Raw genomic sequence first — 22,756 nt, 5'->3', positions numbered from 1 at the left:
GTGCATGTACTCGTATATTCGCAGTACTCACTGGTATGGATACTTACACTGTGAGAGAGCAAGCCATGGCGTTGGGCTACGGGCCGCAGAGTGATAGGCAGCGGTGCAGGACTCGCTCGCATCGAGTACGGAGGCGCCAGGCATATGAATCTGGTACACACGAGAACTGATCACATCTCCCCTCTTGGACAGAGGGACGTGGGTACTGCTGCGTCTCTTTATATGTACTTGGCCTGATACAAGATACCAGACATAACGGGCACTCTCTTCCGGTATCCTCGGTGCCAGACTTGGGTGCCGGAAAGCGGCAGATAACAGAAGCATTGCAACAAACTGCACCAAGCAAAGGTGGCGGCATAAACCGAACTAGACAAAAACTACTGCCTGTATCCTAGGCATCTCCTGCAACAAAGAAAAAAAGTAGGCGGCTGGCTGCAAAAGACAAAGCGATGGAAGCAAAGAGCCTTCGATGACAATCGCCCGTGCCCGGCCCTTGTCCAACGGGCAAACAAGAGCTGGTTGGTGCTTTTCTGGTAGCGTGGCTTACGGTCCCCTCCTCCGGCACACTCCCCGAAGGCTTTGGTCGAAAGCTCATCCTGGTCAGTCGACTGTAACTTGTACTCGTACGTACCCGTACCGTAACTTGCACACTCCAAGTTGCGCCCACTGGACGGGTCTTGGGGTGGCTGCAGGCGGCGAGCAGGATACGCTGCGGGCTTGCAAGCGGCACTGCTCGCCCATTGTTCTGCTAGCGTGACGACGAGTTGCAGCAGGCAGATACGAAGGGGAAGAAGAGGGAGGTTGACGCAGGCAGAAGGCAGCAATAGATACAAGTAATCTAGCAAAGATCCATTGGATCAAGTGTGTGCATCAGTATCATTATCAGTGCCGATATGAGAAATATACGAGCAGTACTCGTACCATGTACTTGGAATGGCTGTCTGTCCGTCTTATCAGCGAGGAGAAGCATCCATCATCAGATCAGTCGATAGACCGTCCCGTAGAACAAACTTGGAAGTGAGGCGATAAGAACTGTAACTGTACTGGGAAGAGACGGCGCTAACACGGATGCCCCGTCCAGGCCCTTCGGCTCAGCACAAAGGACGGGCTGTAAGTATTGCGGACCCAAGATGCGGTAGCCAGCTGTCGCAAGTACCTAGCCGCATCTGCAGAGGTACTTTGCGCCACCCACGGCGTCCCCCGGAGACGGCGCAGAAGGGAGCAAACAGGCGTACGAGTACCGGTACCCGCATGTTTACCTGCGCGTACCGGTACTCCATACTCCCTCGATACAGCACAGTCCATCAGAGAACTTGCTCGCACAAGCAGGCGGCCATAGCTCCTCCACCCGCCGGCCCACCGCCCAACACCTCACACTCCCACCCCTGGCCCGGAACTTGGAAGCCAGTGCATTGAGACAGCCAAGCGGCTCAACTGCCTGCCAGCGCCGTCGTACTCGCAATTCAGCGGCCTAGCTCCAAGTCCAGCGCCCAGCACGGCCCACCCCCCCAAAGCAACTAATCGCCCATCCGCCACGACGAGTCACAGGCCTTCGCCTTGGGCACTCGCCTCCGCCTGTGCCCCTGCCTCTCCAGTTGTCCAGGTGTCAGCCAGAACCAGGCCAGACTCGTGCAAAACAAACCGCCTCTTTCACGCCGTGAGTCGCCTCCCCCCCTTTGCTTTTTCACTTGTCACCTTCTGTTCCTTTGCCCAAGCCGCCTTCTAATTCTCCCCCTTTCATCTCATAACACAAACTCTCCCTATCCTTAATTTTTTCTTTCTTTCTTCCTCTGTCGCTCTCTCGCCAGAGGCTTTGTTCGAGGCTTTCGCTAGCACTCGACACTCCCATCTCCCCCCATTTACAGCGCGCGGCTCTCATTCACCCCAGCCCTTGTCTCCCTCCTCCTCTTGCGCGCTGCCTTCACTGCAGGTCAGGTTCAGGTTCAGCGTCTCCCGACCTCTCCGCCGGCCAGCCTCCAGCCTACCAGCCGCATTCACAAGCCCCCCCTTTGCCCAGCGCCACTGCCTAGGCAGATTACCTCAGCACGCGCATTCCAGCGCCCCACTTTGACGCATCCCTCGCTCCAGTCCAAGTGCCTGCCTTGATTGTTCCGTGCCGTCGCTGCAAAAGCGCATTACCTCATCACCAACTTCAGCCTTTCGCTTCACAGCGCATCTTTGCCTCGCGTCGCATCTGTCGCGTCGCATTGCTGTCTTTGGCGCAGTCGCACCGCAGCAGTCGCGGGCATGTCCATGTTTCGGTTCTGGAGTAGCGATCCCAGGGGAAGCGACAAGACCGTCAATGGGTCGCCATCCATCGCCTTCAGCCCGTCAACCCGACCCTCGTCAGTCGCATGCGATCTGGACTTGTCGCCGCGCAAGCGATCGCATCGTGACGTCAACAACGACGACGAAGGCGACGACGCCATGGGCTCTGTTGTACCGGCTAAACGCCTCAGGGCCGGCTCCCAGGCGCTGGCTGAGGAATCGTCTTTCCCAAGGCCTCGAGGGCCAACCTCCTCGATGGCTGCCGAGTCCTGCGCCGTCGACAGCGCCAGAGACCTGATCCAAGCTGAATTTTGCCAGGAAATTCTACTCAAGCACAAGGAGCTAAGATTGATCAACCAAGAGCTTGCCAAGTGTCAGATTGCGCTTGAGCAGCTGCGCCGATGCCATCTCATCCCGTATCCTGTGAATTGTCCCACCCCGCAACAAATGTTAGACGTCAGCGACGGAAAGGGTCCTGCAGTAGTGGCCAAAGCCGGCGATGCTGTCCCACGCTGGGCGCCTCCCTTTGGTGTTGTCGATGGTCCTTATTCTCGGCACTATGCCAAGTGGCTCATTCCCGATCCAGCCTTTGATGGCATACAGCCAGTCTCATCGCACCTCCCTGCCCGGGGTCCAGTCCTGGAAGGAAGAACAACCCGCAACAGTAATGGTGAACTTGGGTTTGGAATCGTCAAGGGGCGCCGTGGCAACGGTAGCCATAAGTTTGAGTCTCTGTCAAGCGGCTACCCCCCACCCAAAGACAAGGTAGGCCCTTGCGTCCTGACTCGGGCAGACGGCCAGACAGTCAAGCTTGTGTGCTTGGACTGCCACAGGGATAACTTCTCAAGTACCCAAGGCTTCATCAATCATTGCCGCATTGCACACAAGCGTGATTTCAAGAGCCATGAAGAGGCCGCCGTTCATTGCGGCCAGCCATATGAAGCCTCCGAGGGGGGTAACATCCCCAAGGACAACAAGGCATCGGCTCCTGCCTTGTCCTCTGCCACCACCACCACAGCTACGTCTTCTTTCGTGCATACCTTTGCGCGTCCGGATGTGGTAGAGCAAGACGTCTTCAAGTCGCTTCGGATGAGAATTTCCGACTCGCTCAAGCTTTACAACCAGGGCAAGCTGTCGGTTGTCAAGTTTCCTCGCAACATCAATGCTGTTGCTTACCCCGGCAAGGCGTCGCCCTCGCCGTCGCCTTCGGCCTTTGGCCCATCTTCTGACGCACCTCACCTGTCTCGTCTCTTGAAGGCTCGCAACTTCCAAGGCAATCTCCACGATGTCGTTGCCGATGCAAAGTCCAAGATGTCACTGGAGGATCTTGCTGGGGAAGAGTCAGAAGCCGATGGCTCCGTATCCCCCATGCAGGACTCAATGCCAGGCCGAGCCTCAGTTGTTATGCGCATGCCCGCCAGGACTGCAAAAACCCCTGTTTCCGGAGGCAACTCAGCACGCCCGACAAGCAGCAAAGGCCGCGCTGCGCATATGGCACTGGCCTCGCCCTCAGACTCTGACATGGCCATGATGGCCAACAAGCACCGATCGGACGCAGTTCTGTCCGACGAGGATGTGGACATGGAGGACGCCGACATGAGCCCCAACACACTTGTTAGCAACAATGCGCCTTCTCTGGTTAGTGACGACGGAGAGTATGACGACTCTGATGAAGGCTCTTCCGTTTCTGGAGCAAGTGACCAGCTGGAGGCGGAATCCGTCTCGGATGTTGCCGAAATTTCACTGGATTTCGAGTCTGATCCTCGAGCTCTTCGCCGAGAATCGACGGGCATGGCAGGGCCTGTGCGGCTTCGCAAAGAAGATCCCAAGCAGGTTACATTTATTGGCCCTGTCAGAAGCAGTGCCAAGGAGCGAAGGCAACGAAAGGCCTAAAGCTCACCCCCTTTTTCAACCAGGACCACCTTGATCTTTGCCACTGGACATGAACTTTTCTCGACCCACCACCCCGAATTATGTGGCAACCCATAGAGTACCGTTTTGGATTCTCATTTCATTTTCTGCGACGCCTTTTATCATTAAAGAACTATAACTCTATTTTTGGTGGTTAACGACTTTTTCTTATTTTTCTCGTGATGGCTTTTTTCATTTATTCTCAGTTTGAACTATCTCAATAGTTGGTGGATTGGTTTGGCTTGCTTACGATGTGTGGACTCTTTTATTTTATCATGTTTTTTTTCTTTGGCGCTCTTGGGTCATTGAGGGTATTCGGAACCATTGCTATTTTTTGTATTAGAGACTTTGGCTTTTTTTGTTCAGAAGGGTTGCCGGCGCAAAGGGTTAAAGGGAGCCTGCTTGAGGACTGCTCGGCCTAGGGTGTCGAAGCATAAAGCGCGGCCTAGGGTGTGTTCTTTTCTGTTTTTTGTATGATACAGTTAATGCCCGCGAGGATTTTTGCGATTATGGAAATAAGAATGATGGGGGGTCCAATGACCCCCAACTACTATTTGCATCAGTTAGCTGGCAGATGTTCATGTGTCGTCCAATGGTTCTTTAGATATGTCGATTTTCTCAATAGTCGGGTATTTCTGCTTATATACAGATTGTAACTACAATTTACTCAACTTACTCAACTTACACAAGTATTCAGGCACTGTGAGAATGTAGTTAATCGGCGAGCTGTGCAGATACGTATTGCAAATAGCCGTGGGCTACACATGATACAGTACCAAATCCAAGATACCATCGTTCTACAACATTATTGAGAATCACTGGATTTAGGCACGATAGTTTAACGCGGAATCCCAACGTCATATTAAAAGGTAAACTAGAATTACAAGGGCATACGCGCGCCGAACCAGTTCCCGACTATTAGTATTATACGCCTGCTTGTTGTGCTCCGAGCCCAACGATCCAATTCATTCAATCTTTTCGCATGCAAAACACTTGACATCATCTCCCTCCCATTCCCTCATTAGATCATGGCGACAGCAGCACCGGCAACAGCCATGACGAGGCCGGCAACGCTTCCCATGGTGGGAGCGGCAGCGGCGTTGGTGCTTGAGCTACGAGCGCCGCCAGTGGTGGCGCTTGTCTGGGCGCCAGCAGTCTGAGAGGGACCAGAGTCGGTGGTGGAAGCATCGTCATTGCTGGGAGCAGCAGAGCCAGAAGTCTCCTCGGAGTTTGAAGAGCCCTGTGTCTTGGTCTTGGGGGTGGAGGCTGTGGTCTTGGGAGACAGGAGGGAGGCGGTCCGGCAGTAGGAGTCGACCTGTTGCTGGACTGAGGGAGCACGGATGTCGTTGGGGCAGTTGTTGTAGCAGCTGGTGATGATTAGCATATGAAGGCTATGAAAAGGGAGTTCATAGAGACTCACGTCAAGACGGCCTGGTACGCGGCGCAGAGACAGTCGTAGTCGGTGGGCTTGCAAGCGTTGGCCTAAGGGGGTAGCAGGTCAGTCTGGATGCTCCTCAACAATGAAATGAAAGGAATATTGGGTCATCGCGTACAGTCTTAGTGGTTGAGCCGAGGCAGTCCTCGAGGATGTAGTCGGCGAGACAGCTGGAGCCGGGGGTATCTGGCGAAGTCGTACTGGCAGCAGAAACGCCAACAGCAGCGAAGAGGAGAGTCGCGAAGAACTTCATCTTGTCTGGTAGTAGTGAATGATTTTGGTGTATATGAGATGATGGCTGGAGTAGTGATAAGAAGAAGAAGAAGACCCAAAAAAGATCAAATAGCCTCTCTAATGCTGATGCGTGGGATGTTTATTATTACGAGTTATGAAGGAAAAGTAGAAAAAAAGAGAAGAGAGAAGAAGAAGAAGGGATGGGGAGAGAAAGAGGAGGAAGGGAGAAAAATAAATAAGAAGGTCCCCAGGGGAGCAAGGTGAAGTCTTATTCGGAAGCGACGAGCCGGGGGGGCGTGGTAAGTGGCATGTTGGGGTTTCTCAAGGCCCCGGATTTCCATTGTCGAGGTTGCATGGGGCGACGGCCGAATTATTCGCGGTCGGCAGGATATACTTTGTACTGTACTTACGGTGGAGAGAGGGATAGGTAGGGAGGAATTGTTCAATCAAGATGTCATTTCCTTCTTGGTGCGTTTGCTTTACATGTAAGACATACGGGTAGGTATTGTCCCATCTGATGCTTCTCAGGGGACGAAGACTGGGAGAGAGATGCTCTTGATGATGGACATTGGGCGTATCCCAGAGAGAGATTCTTGCTGTTACGGAGAAGAAAAAAAGGCATTTGTGCTCTGTGCAAGTGTATCCATGGTGTGTGATTAATAGAGTTTGCACAGGGAGGAGCCCAAAGACTAGGAGATATCATGGTCGCCTCTTGTGCGACTCGACTGGCGGTGATACCCAGATGGAACCGGAGCCATTGATGTACAATCACAGGCTCCTTGACTAAAGAAACCTCGTATTACCGGGCGCCATATCATGCAGGTGAACTCCAGAAAGACGACCTACCCTTTTGCTTATCACAGAACAGACTCCATGCCATGTCATGTTTTGTTGTCGTGCAAAATATGGATGCATCACAAAAAGGGATGCGAGGTCAGGGAGCTTGCAATCCAATCGCCCCCCCAAACGGGCCAATCGCAACGGCCGGTCTAGAACAGCGAGCAACGGCTGTTTGTGGGGAACTGAGATGGCCGCTGGAAGAAACGAGGCCACCAGCGCTGTTTAGTGCCTGGAGTAGCGGCCGGTAGGTCTCCCGGGGCCATGGGCACCGATGCGACGCTCGGATTGGCCGCTCGAGCAAGGGATAAAGTTCAATAGCTGCGACATGCCCCTGACGGCGCAAAGTAAAACCACAATCCCTTTCCTCGCCTTTGTTGTTTTTGCTGCTTATTTCTCGTCCCTCTTTTTTTCGTTTTGGCGATCCCCCGGGAAAGAAAAGCTTCTTCTCCAGATGGATGGGGGGCTTGCCAGCAAATACGGAGTACCTGGTAGAGGGTAGCCGAGGATGAGCTTCGCTTCGACCCTGAGTCCATGGGGGGTCCAGGTAAGAATCGGTGTGGAAATTCCGCCAGGCGGTCCGAGCTTTATTGGGGTTGTTCGTCTTGTCGTTTGTGATGATTTTCCATGGAGCTTCTCTTGTTGTTGGACAAGGGTTGTGGTTGTACGAAGAGGTCTTGGACTAAGGGCAGTCGTACTTCGTATACCGGAGCTGTAAGGTGGTGATGGCTCTTGGGCTCTGTGCCTGTGAGGCTTCTACCCCTGGCGGGAGGCGCAACGCCACAGCAGTTTGACCATGTTATTCGAGGTGCGGCTGAGAGGTGAAGGGCTTCTCTGGGAAATGAGAAGAAGTCGGCGTTTCTGCCAAGGGTCCCACCTGATGACTGTATGGGACTTGTACAGCGGCCTCAGAGGTTGCACTTCATATGGAGCTGGTAATAGTACATGCCTGCACCTGGCTGCGACAGGTATTCTGTAAGTACTTGCCTTTTGGGGGCAGCTGCAGCTACACGCCGTTGGCCAGGCTGGAAATATTCCGTGGCCCGTGTCTTAGCTGGAGAATCTGGCATAGAAGCCGAGAGTCGCCATGGTAACATTGTGCCAGGGTAGAGGTGTCGAGGTCTCTCGGGTAGGATGTTTCGCCGTGGTCATACTTAGCACCTACAAGCATTGGCTTCATCAAAGACATCAATTGTTATAGCAATACGGAGAACTGTATATCGTCGTTATGTTCTATCATAGGCAGCACACTGCTTGGGATGCTTCTCGGTAACATACAAACGATAAATCTGCTGCCTCAAGCGCTGAGGAGCATCCAATAATGCTACCTGGTAGTCTACTGTTGATGCTCTAAAACCATTGGCCAGCCTCATCTACTACTGCTCTACCTCGTCAAAAACTGCTCAATGCCATAACTCAATATTCTTGGTGCCTGATGCATCCATCACTAGGTAGACGAATATCGAAGAAAAGAAGAGACGCTTGTTGCTGACAATGACGATGCACCTCGTAGGCAGATGAATAAAATCACAATGTGCAGGTACTTGGTATGCTGTGGGCAGTAGACTTCTACAGGCAATGCAACTACCGTTGTTGTACCCACCATCTTGCCATCTTATAAAACCATCTCCAAGGCGTCTTCATGAGTCCTCAGGCAGATACAGCATCATCAATAGCTATTCCGGAAGACGTCATCCGTGCCCCTCAGCCAATATATAGCCAAAGTACTGCTAAGGAACTAGGCGGTGCATCAGAGTGAGTAGCTCGCGATTTAGCTTGCGCGGACCTTCTCCCCATTGCCCCACCATCGACTTACACTTGTCGTTTCAACCCCTCCTGAATCCCGAAGCTTGCCTGCCTCGCGACCAGTTTAATCGACAAACGAAGCCAATCTCCATCTTCCCATAGCACAGCCAGCCACAATCATGGCTTCCATCAACATCGAACGCATCTTGGCAGCTGCTCCCGTCACAGCCCGAGGACAGGGAACTGTGCTGTCGGCAGACTCCAAGGGAAAGAGGATCGCATATGCAGTGAGTTGCCCAGCATTGACCGCATCTTCGCGGGCTGGATACCACAGAGAGAGAGGAGAGGTGCTGACTTGATTTGATGTGGTGTGCAGTCCGGCAAATCCATCTTCGTTCGGTCTATCGACGATCCCTCAGACTCCAAAGAATACACCGGCCACACCCACCCCACGACCATTGCCCGGTTTGCGCCCAGCGGGTTCAAGATTGCCAGTGGTGACTCGGCTGGTGTCCTGAGGATATGGGAGCCCGAGTCTGTCGAAACCACCCGGGGCGAGTACAACATCATCTCCGGCCCTTTGCTGGACATTGCTTGGGACGGCGACTCCCAGCGCATCATTGCCGTGGGCAATGGCCGACAGAAGTTTGGCAAGGCCATCATGGCCGATAGTGGCAACTCGGTGGGAGAAATCATTGGACACACAAAGTCTATCAACGCTGTTAGCATTACACCAAAGCGTCCGCTGCGTGCTGTCACTGTCGGTGACGACAGCAACGTCAACTTCTACCATGGTGTCCCGTTCGAGTTCAAGAGCGTCACGAACCTGCACACTGGCTTCGTCTTGAGTGCTGTCTACTCCCCCGATGGATCGACCTTTGTGACTGTTGGTCAGGATAGACGGATACAGTTGTACGATGGCGTAACGGGCGAACCTCTTAAGCAGATTGGTGAGGGAGAACACACTGGTAGCATCTTTGGTGTCTCATGGTCCCAAGACGGAAAGAAGTTTGCAACGGCCAGCGCCGATCAGACAGTCAAGCTATGGGATGCCGAGTCAGGCAGTGTCATTCAGTCCTGGAAGTTTGGCGACGGAGTCAGTGTGCGCGACCACCAGGTTGGAGTAGTCATCCCGCACGGCCGAACGGACGGTCTCATCATCAGCATTAACTTGGCTGGTGAGCTGACTTACCTGCACGAGGGCAAGAATGAGCCCGTCAGAGTTATTCAGGGCCACGATAAAGGAATCACTGCCCTGATTGGTACCTCAGATGGTAATGGAGTTTTGACTGGCAGCTTTGATGGCCGTGTCTGCTCCTGGGACCTCGAGACCGGTGACGCAACTGTCCTGGATGGCCAGTCCCACACGAATCAGATTGCCCAGTTTGCGGCCAGCTCCGGCAAGGTGTATAGTGTAGGATGGGATGACACTATCAAGACGATTGATGAATCTGCCAAGACTTTCCTTGGCGAGTCATCGAAGCTGCCTGGCCAGCCCAAGGGCGCAGCTTCGGTTGGCGATGTTGTCTACGTGATTGGCGTTAACGGTGTTGCAGCTTACTCCAACGGCAAGCTGCTCAAAGAGACGCCTCTTGACTTTACGCCAGATGCCATCGCAGCTTATGGATCATACGTCGCTATCGGAGGACAGCAGAACACTGCGAGAATCTACACTGGCGACGCTAGCGGCAACTTGGAGTACAAGGAGTCCGTGTCCGTCCCGCTGGGCACAATCACTGCTCTGGCCTTCTCCAAGGACGGCAGTCACTTGGCTACGGGAACAAGCGTCGGAAAGATTCTCGTCTTCAAGGTTGGATCATGGGAGCTCGTGACGGACCGCTGGTCGGCACACACCGCGCGAGTTACCTGCATCTCCTGGGAAGACACGGGCGCCTACGCCGCTAGTGGAAGCTTGGATTCGAACATCTTCGTCTGGTGCCTGGAGAAGAAGCTTCAAGGCCAGCGTATCAAGGCACCCAATGCCCATCTTGACGGTGTGACGGGCATTACTTGGGTTAGAGGCGGACGGTTGGCAAGTTCTGGAAAGGATGCGACCGTCAAGGTCTGGGAAGTCAACAACCTTCCCTGATCAGAATTGTAAATAGAAAAAAATAGCCTCTTTCATCTTGTTTGCCCGAATTTCATCATGATTCCCAGTCATTATATCTAGTCTTAAAATAGATAGGCATGCTTACATCCGACTAGTTCTTCCCAAAACTCCGTTGCCTAAAATGCAAAATGACATGATATGTGCTCTGCTCTCCAAACCCTCCTCTTAGCCAGTCCACAGGGACAAACGACCGCAGAGGCCAAACGCCTAGTCGTTGGTCATCTGAGCGTCCTCTTCCTTCTCCACCTCTTGAGGGTGCATGTCCCAGAGGCGAAGGGCGCCGGGACTCTTTTGCGACTTGACTTCGTGGGGGGGCCAGCGAGACTTGTTTTCCTCCCAGAGCAGATTGACCTTATGAATCGCTCCTTGAAGGTCCGTATAACTAGGGTTGGATATGAGGTTAGACTATGAATTTGCTTTTGACGATATAAATCTTTTTTGTTGGACGCGAGGATGCTTACCTTGGTGTGCTGCTGATGGCGTAGCCTTCTTTTGCGAGGTGTTTGGCCATTTCTGCTTGGTGGTTGTCTAGTAGTCCCTCGTTTGGCACGACGATTACTGGAAGGCCAACTTTCCATGCATCAAGGATTGTTCCAGTTCCTAGCCAGTATCGTTAGCCTTGTCATATTCATCTATCCTGTAAGAAGCAAACAGTCCATACCGGCATGAGAGATAACCAAGCCAGTTTGGCGAAATCCGCTAGAAGCTTTGCATAGCAGCATCTCATCCTTCATGAGATTCTTTGTAGATTCAAATACGTCAACTGTCAATCCTTGTGGTATATCATCCTGAAGAGAAGCTAGTTGGGCGCTTGCCCAGCTAACATCTGGCCCGCATTGGATGCGAAGTGAGGTGAAGCCCTCTGAGCTGAGGAACTGCCAGAATGCAGGCTGGAGGACTTGTTCCGTCAGCTGTTTGAAGCCGACGGTGGCGCCTACTGTGACTAAGCAATTTCGTTGAAGAGTTGCCATTTCGAAACTGAGGCGATAATGGCCATAGATGAGGAGGAATGGAATTGAGTTTGATTTGGATCACCAGAGCTCTTATAAGTTCAGTCCACCAAGGTGTACCAAAAGGTACATGCGATATGTACCCTGCTGCGCTTCCTCCAAAAGAGCTGCGGTGAATGTCGATTAGCCGAGTATTTGCCTTGGTGAGTCGCCAATGAGAAGTGGACCGGGAGAATCTCGGCCGCGATTGTCATCCCACCAAAAATTTGAGATCCATATGTTGTAGTCCCGCATCCCGCGCAACGAAACGATACCCTGGGGCGGGCATTGCGAATTCGATTCAACTCGGCATGGCTTCAGCATCGAGCGCCGGAAGGCTGTGCATCTTGGCCTGCCGGCAGGCTCTTCGAGTGCCTCGGATGCCTCGAACACAGCCAATTGCCTGGCACGCTCCGACATTAAGCCGAGCATTTGCGACAACTCCACGACGCTTGGCAGACGAAAAGGCCGGTCAAGAAGGAGAGGATGGCGATGGTGATGCGTATAAGACGCTGGATCTGAAGTTGATGAACAAGGCTTTCCTGGAGAGCGTCACCCCTGAGAGCTTGAGGCAGCTGGACGAGCTTGCCAAGAACAACGGCTACACGAGCGTGGACGAGTACCTTGAGGCAACACTGCGGGAGACTCCGGGCTGGGCTTCAGAGGACAGAGCGCTGGAAGAGGATCTTTTCAGAGACGATGCTGGCGAGAAGCCGAACAAGTCATCTTTCTGGTTTGACGAAGAGGACCCCGAGACCAACACCGAGGAGCACGATGAGTTTGACGAGGACGACATTACGTCCATGGCACACGGCAAGCTTGACGAGATACGAGATATGAGACATTATGCTCGATTGGCAATCTGGGAGATGCCTCTTCTTGCCAGTAAGTGGGCCTTTGCCCTGAATTTGCTCGCGCTTCATATCTTTGCTGACACTTGACATTGAAGAATTCGCCAAGCCATTCGTTCCCCCTACAGAGAAGCAGGTGCTTAGATGGAGGTACACGACATACATGGGAGAATCTCACCCCGCCGAGAAGAAAGTGGTGGTGCAGTTTGCCCCCGACGACCTGAAACTCACGCCCGTCCAGACCGAGAAGCTGAAGAAGCTTGCTGGCCCACGATACAACCCAGAGACGGAACTCGTCAAGATGAGCTGCGAGAGCTTTGAACACCAGGCGCAGAACAAGCAGTACCTGGTCAACCTGGTCAATGACCTGATTACGGCGGCCAAGGACCCCAAGGACACTTTTGCGGACATACCCCTCGACTTGCGGCATCACAAGATCGAGCCAAAGCCTCGGTTCCCCAAAGAGTGGCGGCTTACGGAGGAGAGGAAGAAGGAGCTGGCTGAGTACCGCCAGAAGGCGGCGATTGCCGACGCCAAGAAGGCCGAGGAGGGACTGTTGGTGGAGGGACAGAAGCTGATTGACAACTTCTTGATGCAGAAGTTGGCAGAAGAGCAAGAGAAGGAGAGGGTTGCGGAGCTGGCGGCAGCAGTACCAAGGATGGGCAAGGCATCTGGAGGAGCAGCTAGATTGAGGAGGTAAAACGAGGAGACTTTGAGGGAAAGAAAAATAAGCATAGAACGGGGGTGATGTATATGTCGTCCATGTCTACATACGTTTGGGTGTTTGATGGTGGGACAAGGGTGCTGTTTTGAAATGATGCAAAAAGAGATGAAATGTATAATAGAAGACGTGGGGCACCGCTTTGGTTGGGAGGCGGTTGGATGTACAATATGAAACCTGACGTCGAAGATATTTTATGATTTGCATGAGAGGGCGGCTACTGTTCTTGAATCTTGATTTGCGTATGTGTGAAGCCAGTGTGTTGGTGTCAATTTCACCATTATGGTTATGGTCTTGCTTCCGTCACTAATAGAGATGACATCTCTTATGTGTTATTGATCGTGTCGAGCCAGAAGCCCACGTGGAATACAGATTTGCTCTATTTACGAAAAATGTGACATTGCTCCATTATCTATAGAATATTTTGCATCATATCTCTAATTAAATACTTGAAACATGGGACGAAATCTAATAGCTCCAGAGTCAGGAGTGGCTGTGTTGACAACGGCCCCCAGAGTGCTTGTAGCAGTTGACGTTGTACTCGTAAAAGTAGAAGAACTCTTCGCCGTTGTAGCTGTGGTACTGGGACTCGTTATGGTAGGAAAGCTGGGCTGGCTAGTGGTTATAGGAGCGAAGACATTAATGTATCCCTTGCCGCCACAGATCTGCGTCTTGTCACCGCTGCATGGGAGGTTGCAATCAGTCTGATTTCGAGACGTCTCTCCTCCGACGAAGCTACCGCACCAGCATTGGTTGCCTTCCTTGACACCAGCATAGAGGACGTCGCGTTTGCGAGAGGCGGCCCAGCATGTCGACTGGCAGCTTGAGATTTTGAGAGCCGGATCGCCACCATCCTTGGAGTATTTATACTCTAGGACTGGCAAATCTGGGACATCATCAGTGTAGCAGCCCAGAGCTTCCCAAGCCGTCGGAGAAGGAACGTGAGTAGACACACTCGTGGAGGTGGAGGGGGAGGTAGTTTTTGACATGGAAACACTTTTGGTGCTTGTAAAAGAGGCCCATCTCTCCTTGGTCAGGATACAATATGACTGAAAATTCCAAGGCTTGCAGTCTAAGCCGACAGATGGATTCCATGTGTGGAAGTCCTCTGGGCTGATTTTGAACATGTCCCTGATATATTCACAAGTGTCTTCGCCGGCATTGTCGAACCATTCCATACAGCTGGAGATTGTGTCTGGATCCCATTGCAGCTGAGGCGTTGGACCGGCTCCGCAGAGACGAACAACGAAGGCCAGGACCAGGAAGCGCTGAGAAGATGAGACCAGCATGACGAATGAGTGGAAGTTATGAGACTTGAAAAGCGGTGATATGATGGAGCTAAGCAGGTTGATGAAGAGGGTCAGCTGTGTTGAAGAACACGAGGTGGAATAATGACTTTGGGCGAATGACTGTCTCAGAGGCGCTGTACAGTCATAAAAAGGGATCAAAGAGGGAGCGAGTCTGTGACTGAAGTCTTGTGAATCATTTCACCTCAAAAAAACATTATGTAGCAGTATGTGTTCTAAGAGATGCATAGATTCTGGGAGGTACTTGGAAGTATTTGTTCCGAGTGAGCGCAAGAGTCAACTAGACCGCATAAAGAGGGCAATTTCCGAAACTTGTAAAGCTACGATTATTCGTGTGCATGAGTTCGAAAGGATTTTCTTTAAACCCGATGTGAGTCGGATGTTGGCTGTATTGGTACGTGGCGCCTCAGCTTGCCAGGGGGTAAATGTTGTTGGCCGTCGAGTTTCGGATGGGCTGTTAAAATCAACAACACAACTTTCCTTTTTTATCCTAGCGAAGACGACTTGTGCTCTTAATAGCATAGAGAGCTCTCCAGGGGAATCAGGTCCAGATGGCGATGGCAATTGAAGTAGTAACCTTCAAGTTAGGTTAGGTTGTAAGGTTGTATTTAAAGTCCTGGGGCTAGCTACAATAGTTCCGATGTCGACAAGGGCAAGTGGCGGCTAGAGTCAGGGATCAAGGCTCATCCTTCGACAACGCTTGCAACCAACATGCATTTCACGATAGAATTCTTGACTCATGACCGGCTGTTCTTTGGTCTTGTGTTTTCCGTTTCTCTCTCTTTTCTAATTTTTCTCCGTCTTCACCATTCTTCTCGTCCCATCGCAATTTCGGCATTTCTTCCAGCTCCGTTTTATGGAACCGGCCTGAGCATAAAGCCAACCATGTGAAGCCGAGCCAAAGGGAGAGAATCTCATCGCAACAATGTCCAATTTTCATCTATTTCCGCTCCTTCCGCAAGAGCTTCGCGCTCATATCTGGAGTCTGGCAGCTCATCCGCGGCTCGTTCATGTGCGCTGGAAGACGAACCACTCGGAAGCTGTAGAAATTGTGCATATAGTCACATCAGCGCCATGCCCACTGGTGATGCAAGTCTGCCGTGAGTCTCGACAACATGCGCCGTATCATCGGGCCTTTACAATCGGTTCTCAGCCACGTTATGTCTGGGTCAACTTTGAGACAGACATGATCTGTCTGCAAGACTTGTATCTAAAAGATCTTGAATCGCATAAGCTGGACATACAGCGGCTTAGGATTACTGCTAAGCGCGGTTGGTCGTCATACGAGGCATTCGGCAATTGGGACATCAATGACCTCAGAGATTTTCCTGCCCTTCAAGAACTTCATGTCTCAATAGACAATTCAGTCCTGGTGTGGGCATACTTATTTGAAGAGCGCTACTGGGGAGAATGCCCTAGGGAGAACATTAAATTCATCGACAACACTAGTGGACTAATCTTGAATGGCTATCAGCTTTGGGCGGTGTCTGATTGGGGCACATATCATTCGTGGGATGGTGAAGGAAAGATACAGGATATAAAGAATCTTAAGGAAGAGATTGAGCTTGCAATTGATGATACTCATATGAGTCTTTCATTTATCAGGAGTGTAGAATAATGTGCCACTGCTCTTTGGTGCCGTCGTTTTTCTTGGTCGATGCTGCTTTGACACCTCGTCTGAGACGCGGCTGATAAAGTCGTTGAGTTCGTCTTTTGCGTCCTCCAAGAACTTATATGGAAGAGGGTCGAATAACCTTTTCTGATTGCTTGCGATAAACTTGCTATACACATTAATTGCCGTCTCTTGGATACCGGGTAATACGCCGAGATGAAGATGATACGAGCTTTGTCCTACACTTGTTAGTCTGAGCAAAAGCATTAAACTCTCGTGATATATTATCTGAAATGTGACCTTGGCTGCTATGCAAGTGGTTCAATTGACTGAGAGTTATTTTTCTTTACGCCTCGTCCTAGACATTCTAGAGCGTTTAATAAACGCTGTTGGCCGTTGTTGGTAAGATTGAGACGTGGATGGACTCCTTCGGCCGCTAGAGAATGCCAAGATACCTGATGGATCAGGCACAAGGGTCAAATGGAGGGTAAATATCTATGTAAAGGTACAAGTGGACTCTTCAGCGATGCCTGCATCGGAGCAATCCAAGACGCCGGTTACGGTTCAACATGGGGCCGATGGGTGCCGTTACTTCGCGCATGCAGCTGATGTTTGCCTCGACGGAGCACAACCGGACAAGGATCACAGCCTCCTGAGCGAATCTGCCAAACACCGATGATCCGGCATACATACATGGATCCATGGTGAGAAATATTCCTGGTCTGTGGTTGTCAATGCAATGGATGGGCCGGTATGATTTGGTCTAAGCCATCGGCATTATGTCCGTTAGATGGAGGAAACATCAGTTCAATGTTTCCAGCGTGTATGAATCCGCGAGCCAAACCGAGCCAACAATTCTTTTCTTTGTTTCCTTTCTTTAAAAGTGTTATCTACAAGCTTTTTACTTTTTTTACAAAATAAAAAAAATAAAATAAAACACTCTTAGTGAAGATTATCAGCTCTCTTACTAGGTATTTGCCTAGCTTTGGACATGACAATGATCTTGTCTTTGCACTGCTTGTTCACCCATACTCTCTTTATCTAGGGTAATGTTATTGCGCAAAATGACTTTGGCCCTCCCTCCAACGTCCTGACCCGATCAAACCCTGGCAGAGATGCGAGCCTTGCTGAATGGTGTGCGTCAGCAGAACGAACGTCACCTGAAGCCGTTTAGCCACATCCTCCCTCCTGCCAAGACATTCCGGATAAAAGCTTCATTATAAAAGATGTCTTGTCGACCGGAAATTAGATCTTTCATTCTCTCGGCGCTGCTATACTATGATTTTTGGCTACTCCCAGTGCTCGGTCATTGACATTTTCTCCGGCGCCGAAGTTGAGCAACATGCCTGAGTAGCTTTTCAAAGCAGGCAAAGCAGAATCCTACTTCTATGTCTACTGTTGTCCAGCTCTACAATGAAGGCGGCCGTGGGGCAGATTATGCTAAGGAGTTATTGCGAGCAGCTTAGAAAACCTACCATCTGTCAAAGACGCCGTCAATGCCTGGGCGGACGGGTAGCGTGCCTCTATGGCGAGTATCAACTAAGCTTGGATGAAAGTTGATCTGCAAGTCTCTAGCAAGATCGACTCCTCAAACGACACCTCTATTTCTGGAGGACCAAGTACACCAGCTCATATTTGGGGCAAATCACGACTGAGCGTCGGAGCCACCCGTCAAACAACGACTGTCGTATCAAACGATGGCTGTGATGCTGTGGCAAAGCGATGTAGTAATAGCCGGATTGATGTAGCCAAGTTCAACCCACAAGCCAATTTGCGCAAAACGCTTGTGCCTGGTCAAAAATTGTGCTACTCGTCGGGTACGCTGCCCGACTCCATCCCTACCGCGAATTCCGATGACCTCCTTTGAGGCTTAGAACTCCGAACGCAATTGTCTTATACTGCCAAGCTACTGGAATTGTATTAGATGAAGCGTTACCCGATCTTTGTTGGAACAGATTACAAGCACTGTACATACATGCACACTACGAGAATAATATATAATCTTTCAGCCATGAGGCCACCTGTTTCCTTACGGGCCCGGCACCTGATTGCTGCTGGTTCTACGACAGTCCACTCATGTGTAGGCTCCTTTTGAGGGATCCGGATCTTCTCTTAATGCCGTGAATGACAATAGAATCTCACTTATATCCGGGTTGTCTCGGAATCGTACGCACTCTCGTGCTGGTTCCGTGGCTTTGAAGGTCCCGATCCCGGCGTTGTACACCTCCGGGTTGGAGAGTGGTGGAGGAGTGGCAATTGTGGTGCGATACCTGATTGCCCGCCAGCCGGTATTTGTTTTTTCGGCCTTCCAAACTGAGGTTAGTTAGATACAAAGGGGTTAAATACATGTATTGATGACTGCCGGGCTGATGGGCGGAGACCGGCTTCGATGGCCCGGATGTACTCCGTTGTTTTAGTTGATCTAAAGACCCGACGGCCCGATGTTAATCACCTGTAATATCCATGGATCTCCGACTAGGACAAGTCAGTTGAAGCTTTCAGGGCTAGGATAGCAGCTCCAGTAACTCATACGTCTTTTACAATTTATTTTTTTGCTGTTCGAAATTATCGTAGCTACAGCTTTTGAATCTCGCTATCAAAACAGGCCGTTGGTTTGAGTTTTCAATACCCAATGCTATGTAGCTAGGTTGCCAAGAGGTTTGTCAAATACATGTAAGCGAGGATCGACAAATAGGTACCTAGTCGGTAGTTGGCATATCGACAAATAAATACCATATAGACAAATAATTAGCACATGAAAAGGCAAAAAATAAGCACATACTACCATGCTACATAAGCTTGTTGTAACATTACTATTATTATCCCTATGTAGTATATATCTATTTTCCGATCCCTGTGTTTTCCTGATCAAAACCGGGATTAATTCTGGGGATACGCATAGTCCAATTTTCCGAGGAATTACGGTAGCCAATAAAGACCAAGTTCGAGTCAAGTTACCCGTGAACTGGAAGCGGCCTACGTCAAGCATACCCGATCTGGCAATAAACTCCTACAGGCCCTGGCTTCACGAGTGTATCGTTACCACCCAACATCAAACCACAACCTCGGATTCATCAACAACCCCAGTCTACCTTTAGGGCACATTAACGTCTACCTCGTGTAATGGTCTTTGTAAAGTTTAAATTATATCGTGATTCACTGGGCTCGCCTCCGTTAACATCTAAATCTCCCTATTCCACGGCATAGGATTTGGAGATCTGTGTCTGAAATATTCTTAACATAACATTGAAAATTGCAATTTAGACTTGGCAATTCGATATTTCTAACTAGTGGTTCCCTACAAAAGATTGTCAGCTTACTGATCAAGGGTTACATCTAGGTCTGTGTATAATTGCAGTTGATGACATTTTGATACTGCTTCAGGAATAGTATCTGATTGTTGGGCAAATAGACAAAGTATTACGGATCTTTTTAGGGCAGGGTGAGCTTGGGTTGGCTTTGCCATCATGGAATAATCTGTCAGTAAGCTGCAATGGGGTCATTCCGCGGCATCATCGGACGGGAATTCATTGTTTCTCTAGGATTCAGGCAATTCTCCGTTTCCTCACGACTCCGGCCGCTGTCTCTCGACAAGCATAAATACCTTCGTCCATCGCCCGAGTCAAGCAACTTCTTCAATCCAACAATCTCTTCATTCCAACAACTTCTTCACTCCAACACACAAACATTCCAAACAACCTCCTCAACACCAACCTTTCGGTTCCAACATCAATCAATATGCAGACCTCCGCTATCTTCACTCTTCTCTTCGGTTTCATGGCCCAGAGCGCCCTGGCCACTGTCAACCTCGGCACTGACTCTGCCGGCACTCCCAGTAAGCGGCTCTCCTGAATTTCCCTCTGTTTTCTATATAGTCTACTAACACCTGACAGTTGCCTGGATTAGCGGCCAGTCTGAGTGCACTCACACTGTCACCAACGGTTGCGACAACCGTTTCACTCTGTCTAACGGTGTGACCTACTACCTCAAGGGATGCGGTGGTGCTGGCCTGACCCTGTTTAACAACGACAACTCTTTCAACGCCAACTGCCGATCTGTCGGATCTCAGCACCTTGCTTGTGGTGTCACTGAGAACTGGTCCTGCTAAGCGAATGGCACCAGTAGCTAGATGGAGATTTTGAGGAAGAGAATGGGGTGTAGCTTTAGTTGCTCTTTATTTTCTTAGTGTAGTGTCTTTGGCCGATATGTCTCGATTCAGGTGACGACCTGCGGATGATTCATTTATTGTGCCGCTCTTATAATAAAATGGAGTTGCAACCCGCTCATATTTTCCACTGTGAACATGACTATTTTATCGACCATGATTACTATTTAGATTGCAATTCATTCTATAATGGCTTGGACCAGATCAAAGACAAAATGGATAGTATTCCCCCTTACCGAATGAATCAGTACATACATCGCCGATGCAGAAATCAGCATTATGGATGACGTGCTGAGTCAATTTAATGATTTGGTAAATAACAGCTACGATGAAGAATTCAGCATCTTTGAGGAGTATACTATAGAGCAAGTGCCCTATACCTCGACACCACCACAAACGCTGTTAGCCGCAATGGATTGGTTTGTTAGCTGATGAATTGGTGGATATGTTGTTGGTGGTGTTGGGTGTTGGCTATAGAGTGTTGGTCAGCGAATAGCTGAAAAAGACAGCGCACAGATAGATACATAAATACATATGCAAGGGAGTTGCCGCCTTGATACTACAGCCCCTTCATGCTGCATTGAGAGATGGCAACAAAGTCCACGCAGTTATTAGGAACTCTGGGTTGCACCAATATGGCACGACCACAAACATCGATTCTCCTTTAGTAGACGCCCTAAATACAGCTCATCCAAGACTGCTACAGACGTGCAGGCTACAGCATTGAGGAACACAGGCTATGTAGAAGCACACATGGCTGTATTGGCTGCTGGTAACCCCAATGAGGCTGAAGCTATCACAAGAACTTTTGGCAAGAGCCGTGACGAAATAGAGACCCGTGTCATTTTCGACTCTGTGAATACAAAAAGCCTTGGCCACACCGGGCCTGTGAGCGGCATCGCTGCTCTCATCAAGGCAGTCTTTGTCCTCAAGCATACGGTCATCCCTCCTAGTCTCAACTTCGAAATTGTGAGCCCAAATTTAAGAGTGCCAACAGTTGCAATGGCTTGGCCCCAAGATAGGCCGCTGCGTGTCTCGGTCGGCAATTTTGATGACGGCAGAACCAATGGTCATATCATTCTAGATCTACCTTTAACCAACAGGGATCCAAGTGTCAGCATTGATTCCGTGAGCCACATCAACGGCCACTCGAACGATACCGGAAACACGAGCAATCGATCACTCGTATATTTGCTGAGCGCCAAAGACTCCACGACATGCACCACCATGATGCGTCGATTTGCTCATCATATTGTCAAGTCGCGGTCAAAGCCTGAAGACCTGGCCTATACTCTGGCGGAGAGACGGTCAAGACATTCCTGGGTAGCCGCGGTTCGCGCCGGGAAAATCGATGAATTAGCCGCTTGCCTGCTCAGCCCGACGCAAAAGCCATCCAACACTCCTCCTGAGTTGCCGGAGCTCGGGTTTGTTTTCAACGGACCATATGCACAGTGGCACGCTATGGGTCGGGAGCTCATTGAGGCGTATCCAATGTTTGGCCAGCGTATTCGGGAGGCAGATGACATCTTGAAAGAATATGGAGCCTTGTGGTCATTGAAAGGTGAGCATCCTAGTAGCAACCTCAATGATTCTTTTCGTTCGCTGACCTTTTACATCTCCAGAGGAACTTATGCGAGATAAGATCACGACCCGCGTGGCCGAGATCCAACTCAGTCAACCTATCAGCGTTGCGATACAGTTCTGTCTTGCTGACCTTCTAGAGTCTTGGGGCATTTTACCTACTGCTGTGACTAGTCACTCCAGCGGCGAGATCGCGGCAGCATATGCGGTCAAGATCCTATCCTTCAAGGAGGCTCTTGGCGTCGCTTATTTCCGCGGCGAGCTGTGTTTCCAAAAGCAAAAGCTACACTCTCTCCGGGGCGGTATGCTTGTAGCTGCGGTAAGCTCAGCAGTTGCTGAGAAGTATATCACAAGCACAAACACATCAGGTGGGCATGTGGTCGTAGCCTGCATCAACAGCCCATTCCACGTTACGTATTCTGGTGATTCGGATTTCCTCGACGAGGTTGCTAATAATTTGAAGAACGACGACATAGTCGTTGGAAAGCTCAAGGCCCCGATGGCATACCACTCTCATCACATGAGGCATGTGGAAAGGGAGTACATCGAAAAGTTGCGGCCTATCCTTGGGGCTGTAACGAGAGAGCAATCGGGATGTGATACTACAGTAATATCACCAGTTACTGGGGAGCAAGTTAGTCCTTCGGTTCTCATGAGACCTGAGCATTGGGCTCGTAATATGACTAGCCCAGTCCTTTTCAGCCAGGCATTCAACAATATGGTTGGCAACATTGATATAGTTGTGGGGATCGGAGCTCACAGCATTCTCGCAACCCCAATAAGGCAGATTCTAAGGGACAGAAATATTGAACGGCTTTATACTTCATATCTTAGCCGAATGGTTGATGCCGTCGATACTATGCAAGATATGGTTTGTGAGTTGATCAGCCGAGGCTATTCAGTCGACTTGAGACAAGTGAATTCGCCTCTCAGTGTTGAAGGGCGGCAACAGTCACACAAATTAGTCACAAATCTCCCATCATATCCAT

General features: G+C 50.4%; 8 protein-coding genes across 8 annotated transcripts; 5 read left to right on the top strand and 3 right to left on the bottom strand.

Annotated features, from left to right (window-relative positions):
* Positions 1-2,247: 2,247 nt before the first annotated feature.
* Positions 2,248-4,161, top strand: T069G_09384 (uncharacterized protein; the record flags this gene model as incomplete). Its single annotated transcript, XM_056176594.1, has 1 exon — positions 2,248-4,161. One exon carries the CDS (start codon positions 2,248-2,250, stop codon positions 4,159-4,161), a length of 1,914 nt encoding a protein of 637 aa, XP_056025072.1.
* A 1,039-nt stretch (positions 4,162-5,200) lies between these two features.
* On the bottom strand, positions 5,201-5,867 carry T069G_09383 (uncharacterized protein; the record flags this gene model as incomplete). Its single annotated transcript, XM_056176593.1, has 3 exons — positions 5,201-5,546; positions 5,600-5,661; positions 5,733-5,867. The coding sequence occupies 3 exons, from the start codon at positions 5,865-5,867 to the stop codon at positions 5,201-5,203; spliced, it is 543 nt and encodes a 180-aa protein (XP_056025071.1).
* Positions 5,868-8,610: 2,743 nt separating this feature from the next.
* T069G_09382 (uncharacterized protein) lies at positions 8,611-10,520 on the top strand (the record flags this gene model as incomplete). The annotated part of the gene is made up of 2 exons (XM_056176592.1): positions 8,611-8,718; positions 8,808-10,520. 2 exons carry the CDS (start codon positions 8,611-8,613, stop codon positions 10,518-10,520), a joined length of 1,821 nt encoding a protein of 606 aa, XP_056025070.1.
* A 228-nt stretch (positions 10,521-10,748) lies between these two features.
* On the bottom strand, positions 10,749-11,512 carry T069G_09381 (uncharacterized protein; the record flags this gene model as incomplete). Its single annotated transcript, XM_056176591.1, has 3 exons — positions 10,749-10,923; positions 11,003-11,141; positions 11,203-11,512. 3 exons carry the CDS (start codon positions 11,510-11,512, stop codon positions 10,749-10,751), a joined length of 624 nt encoding a protein of 207 aa, XP_056025069.1.
* Positions 11,513-11,841: 329 nt separating this feature from the next.
* Positions 11,842-13,081, top strand: T069G_09380 (mitochondrial ribosomal subunit protein domain-containing protein; the record flags this gene model as incomplete). The annotated part of the gene is made up of 2 exons (XM_056176590.1): positions 11,842-12,415; positions 12,480-13,081. 2 exons carry the CDS (start codon positions 11,842-11,844, stop codon positions 13,079-13,081), a joined length of 1,176 nt encoding a protein of 391 aa, XP_056025068.1.
* A 458-nt stretch (positions 13,082-13,539) lies between these two features.
* On the bottom strand, positions 13,540-14,391 carry T069G_09379 (WSC domain-containing protein; the record flags this gene model as incomplete). Its single annotated transcript, XM_056176589.1, has 1 exon — positions 13,540-14,391. The coding sequence occupies one exon, from the start codon at positions 14,389-14,391 to the stop codon at positions 13,540-13,542; it is 852 nt and encodes a 283-aa protein (XP_056025067.1).
* A 5,368-nt stretch (positions 14,392-19,759) lies between these two features.
* On the top strand, positions 19,760-20,129 carry T069G_09378 (uncharacterized protein; the record flags this gene model as incomplete). Its single annotated transcript, XM_056176588.1, has 2 exons — positions 19,760-19,856; positions 19,915-20,129. 2 exons carry the CDS (start codon positions 19,760-19,762, stop codon positions 20,127-20,129), a joined length of 312 nt encoding a protein of 103 aa, XP_056025066.1.
* Positions 20,130-20,939: 810 nt separating this feature from the next.
* Positions 20,940-22,732, top strand: T069G_09377 (acyl transferase domain-containing protein; the record flags this gene model as incomplete). The annotated part of the gene is made up of 3 exons (XM_056176587.1): positions 20,940-21,747; positions 21,809-22,642; positions 22,701-22,732. The coding sequence occupies 3 exons, from the start codon at positions 20,940-20,942 to the stop codon at positions 22,730-22,732; spliced, it is 1,674 nt and encodes a 557-aa protein (XP_056025065.1).
* Positions 22,733-22,756: the final 24 nt, after the last annotated feature.

Source organism: Trichoderma breve, chromosome 6, assembly GCF_028502605.1.
Source record: "Trichoderma breve strain T069 chromosome 6, whole genome shotgun sequence".
NCBI lineage: Eukaryota > Fungi > Ascomycota > Sordariomycetes > Hypocreales > Hypocreaceae > Trichoderma > Trichoderma breve.
This window is presented reverse-complemented; position numbering and strand designations above follow the sequence as displayed.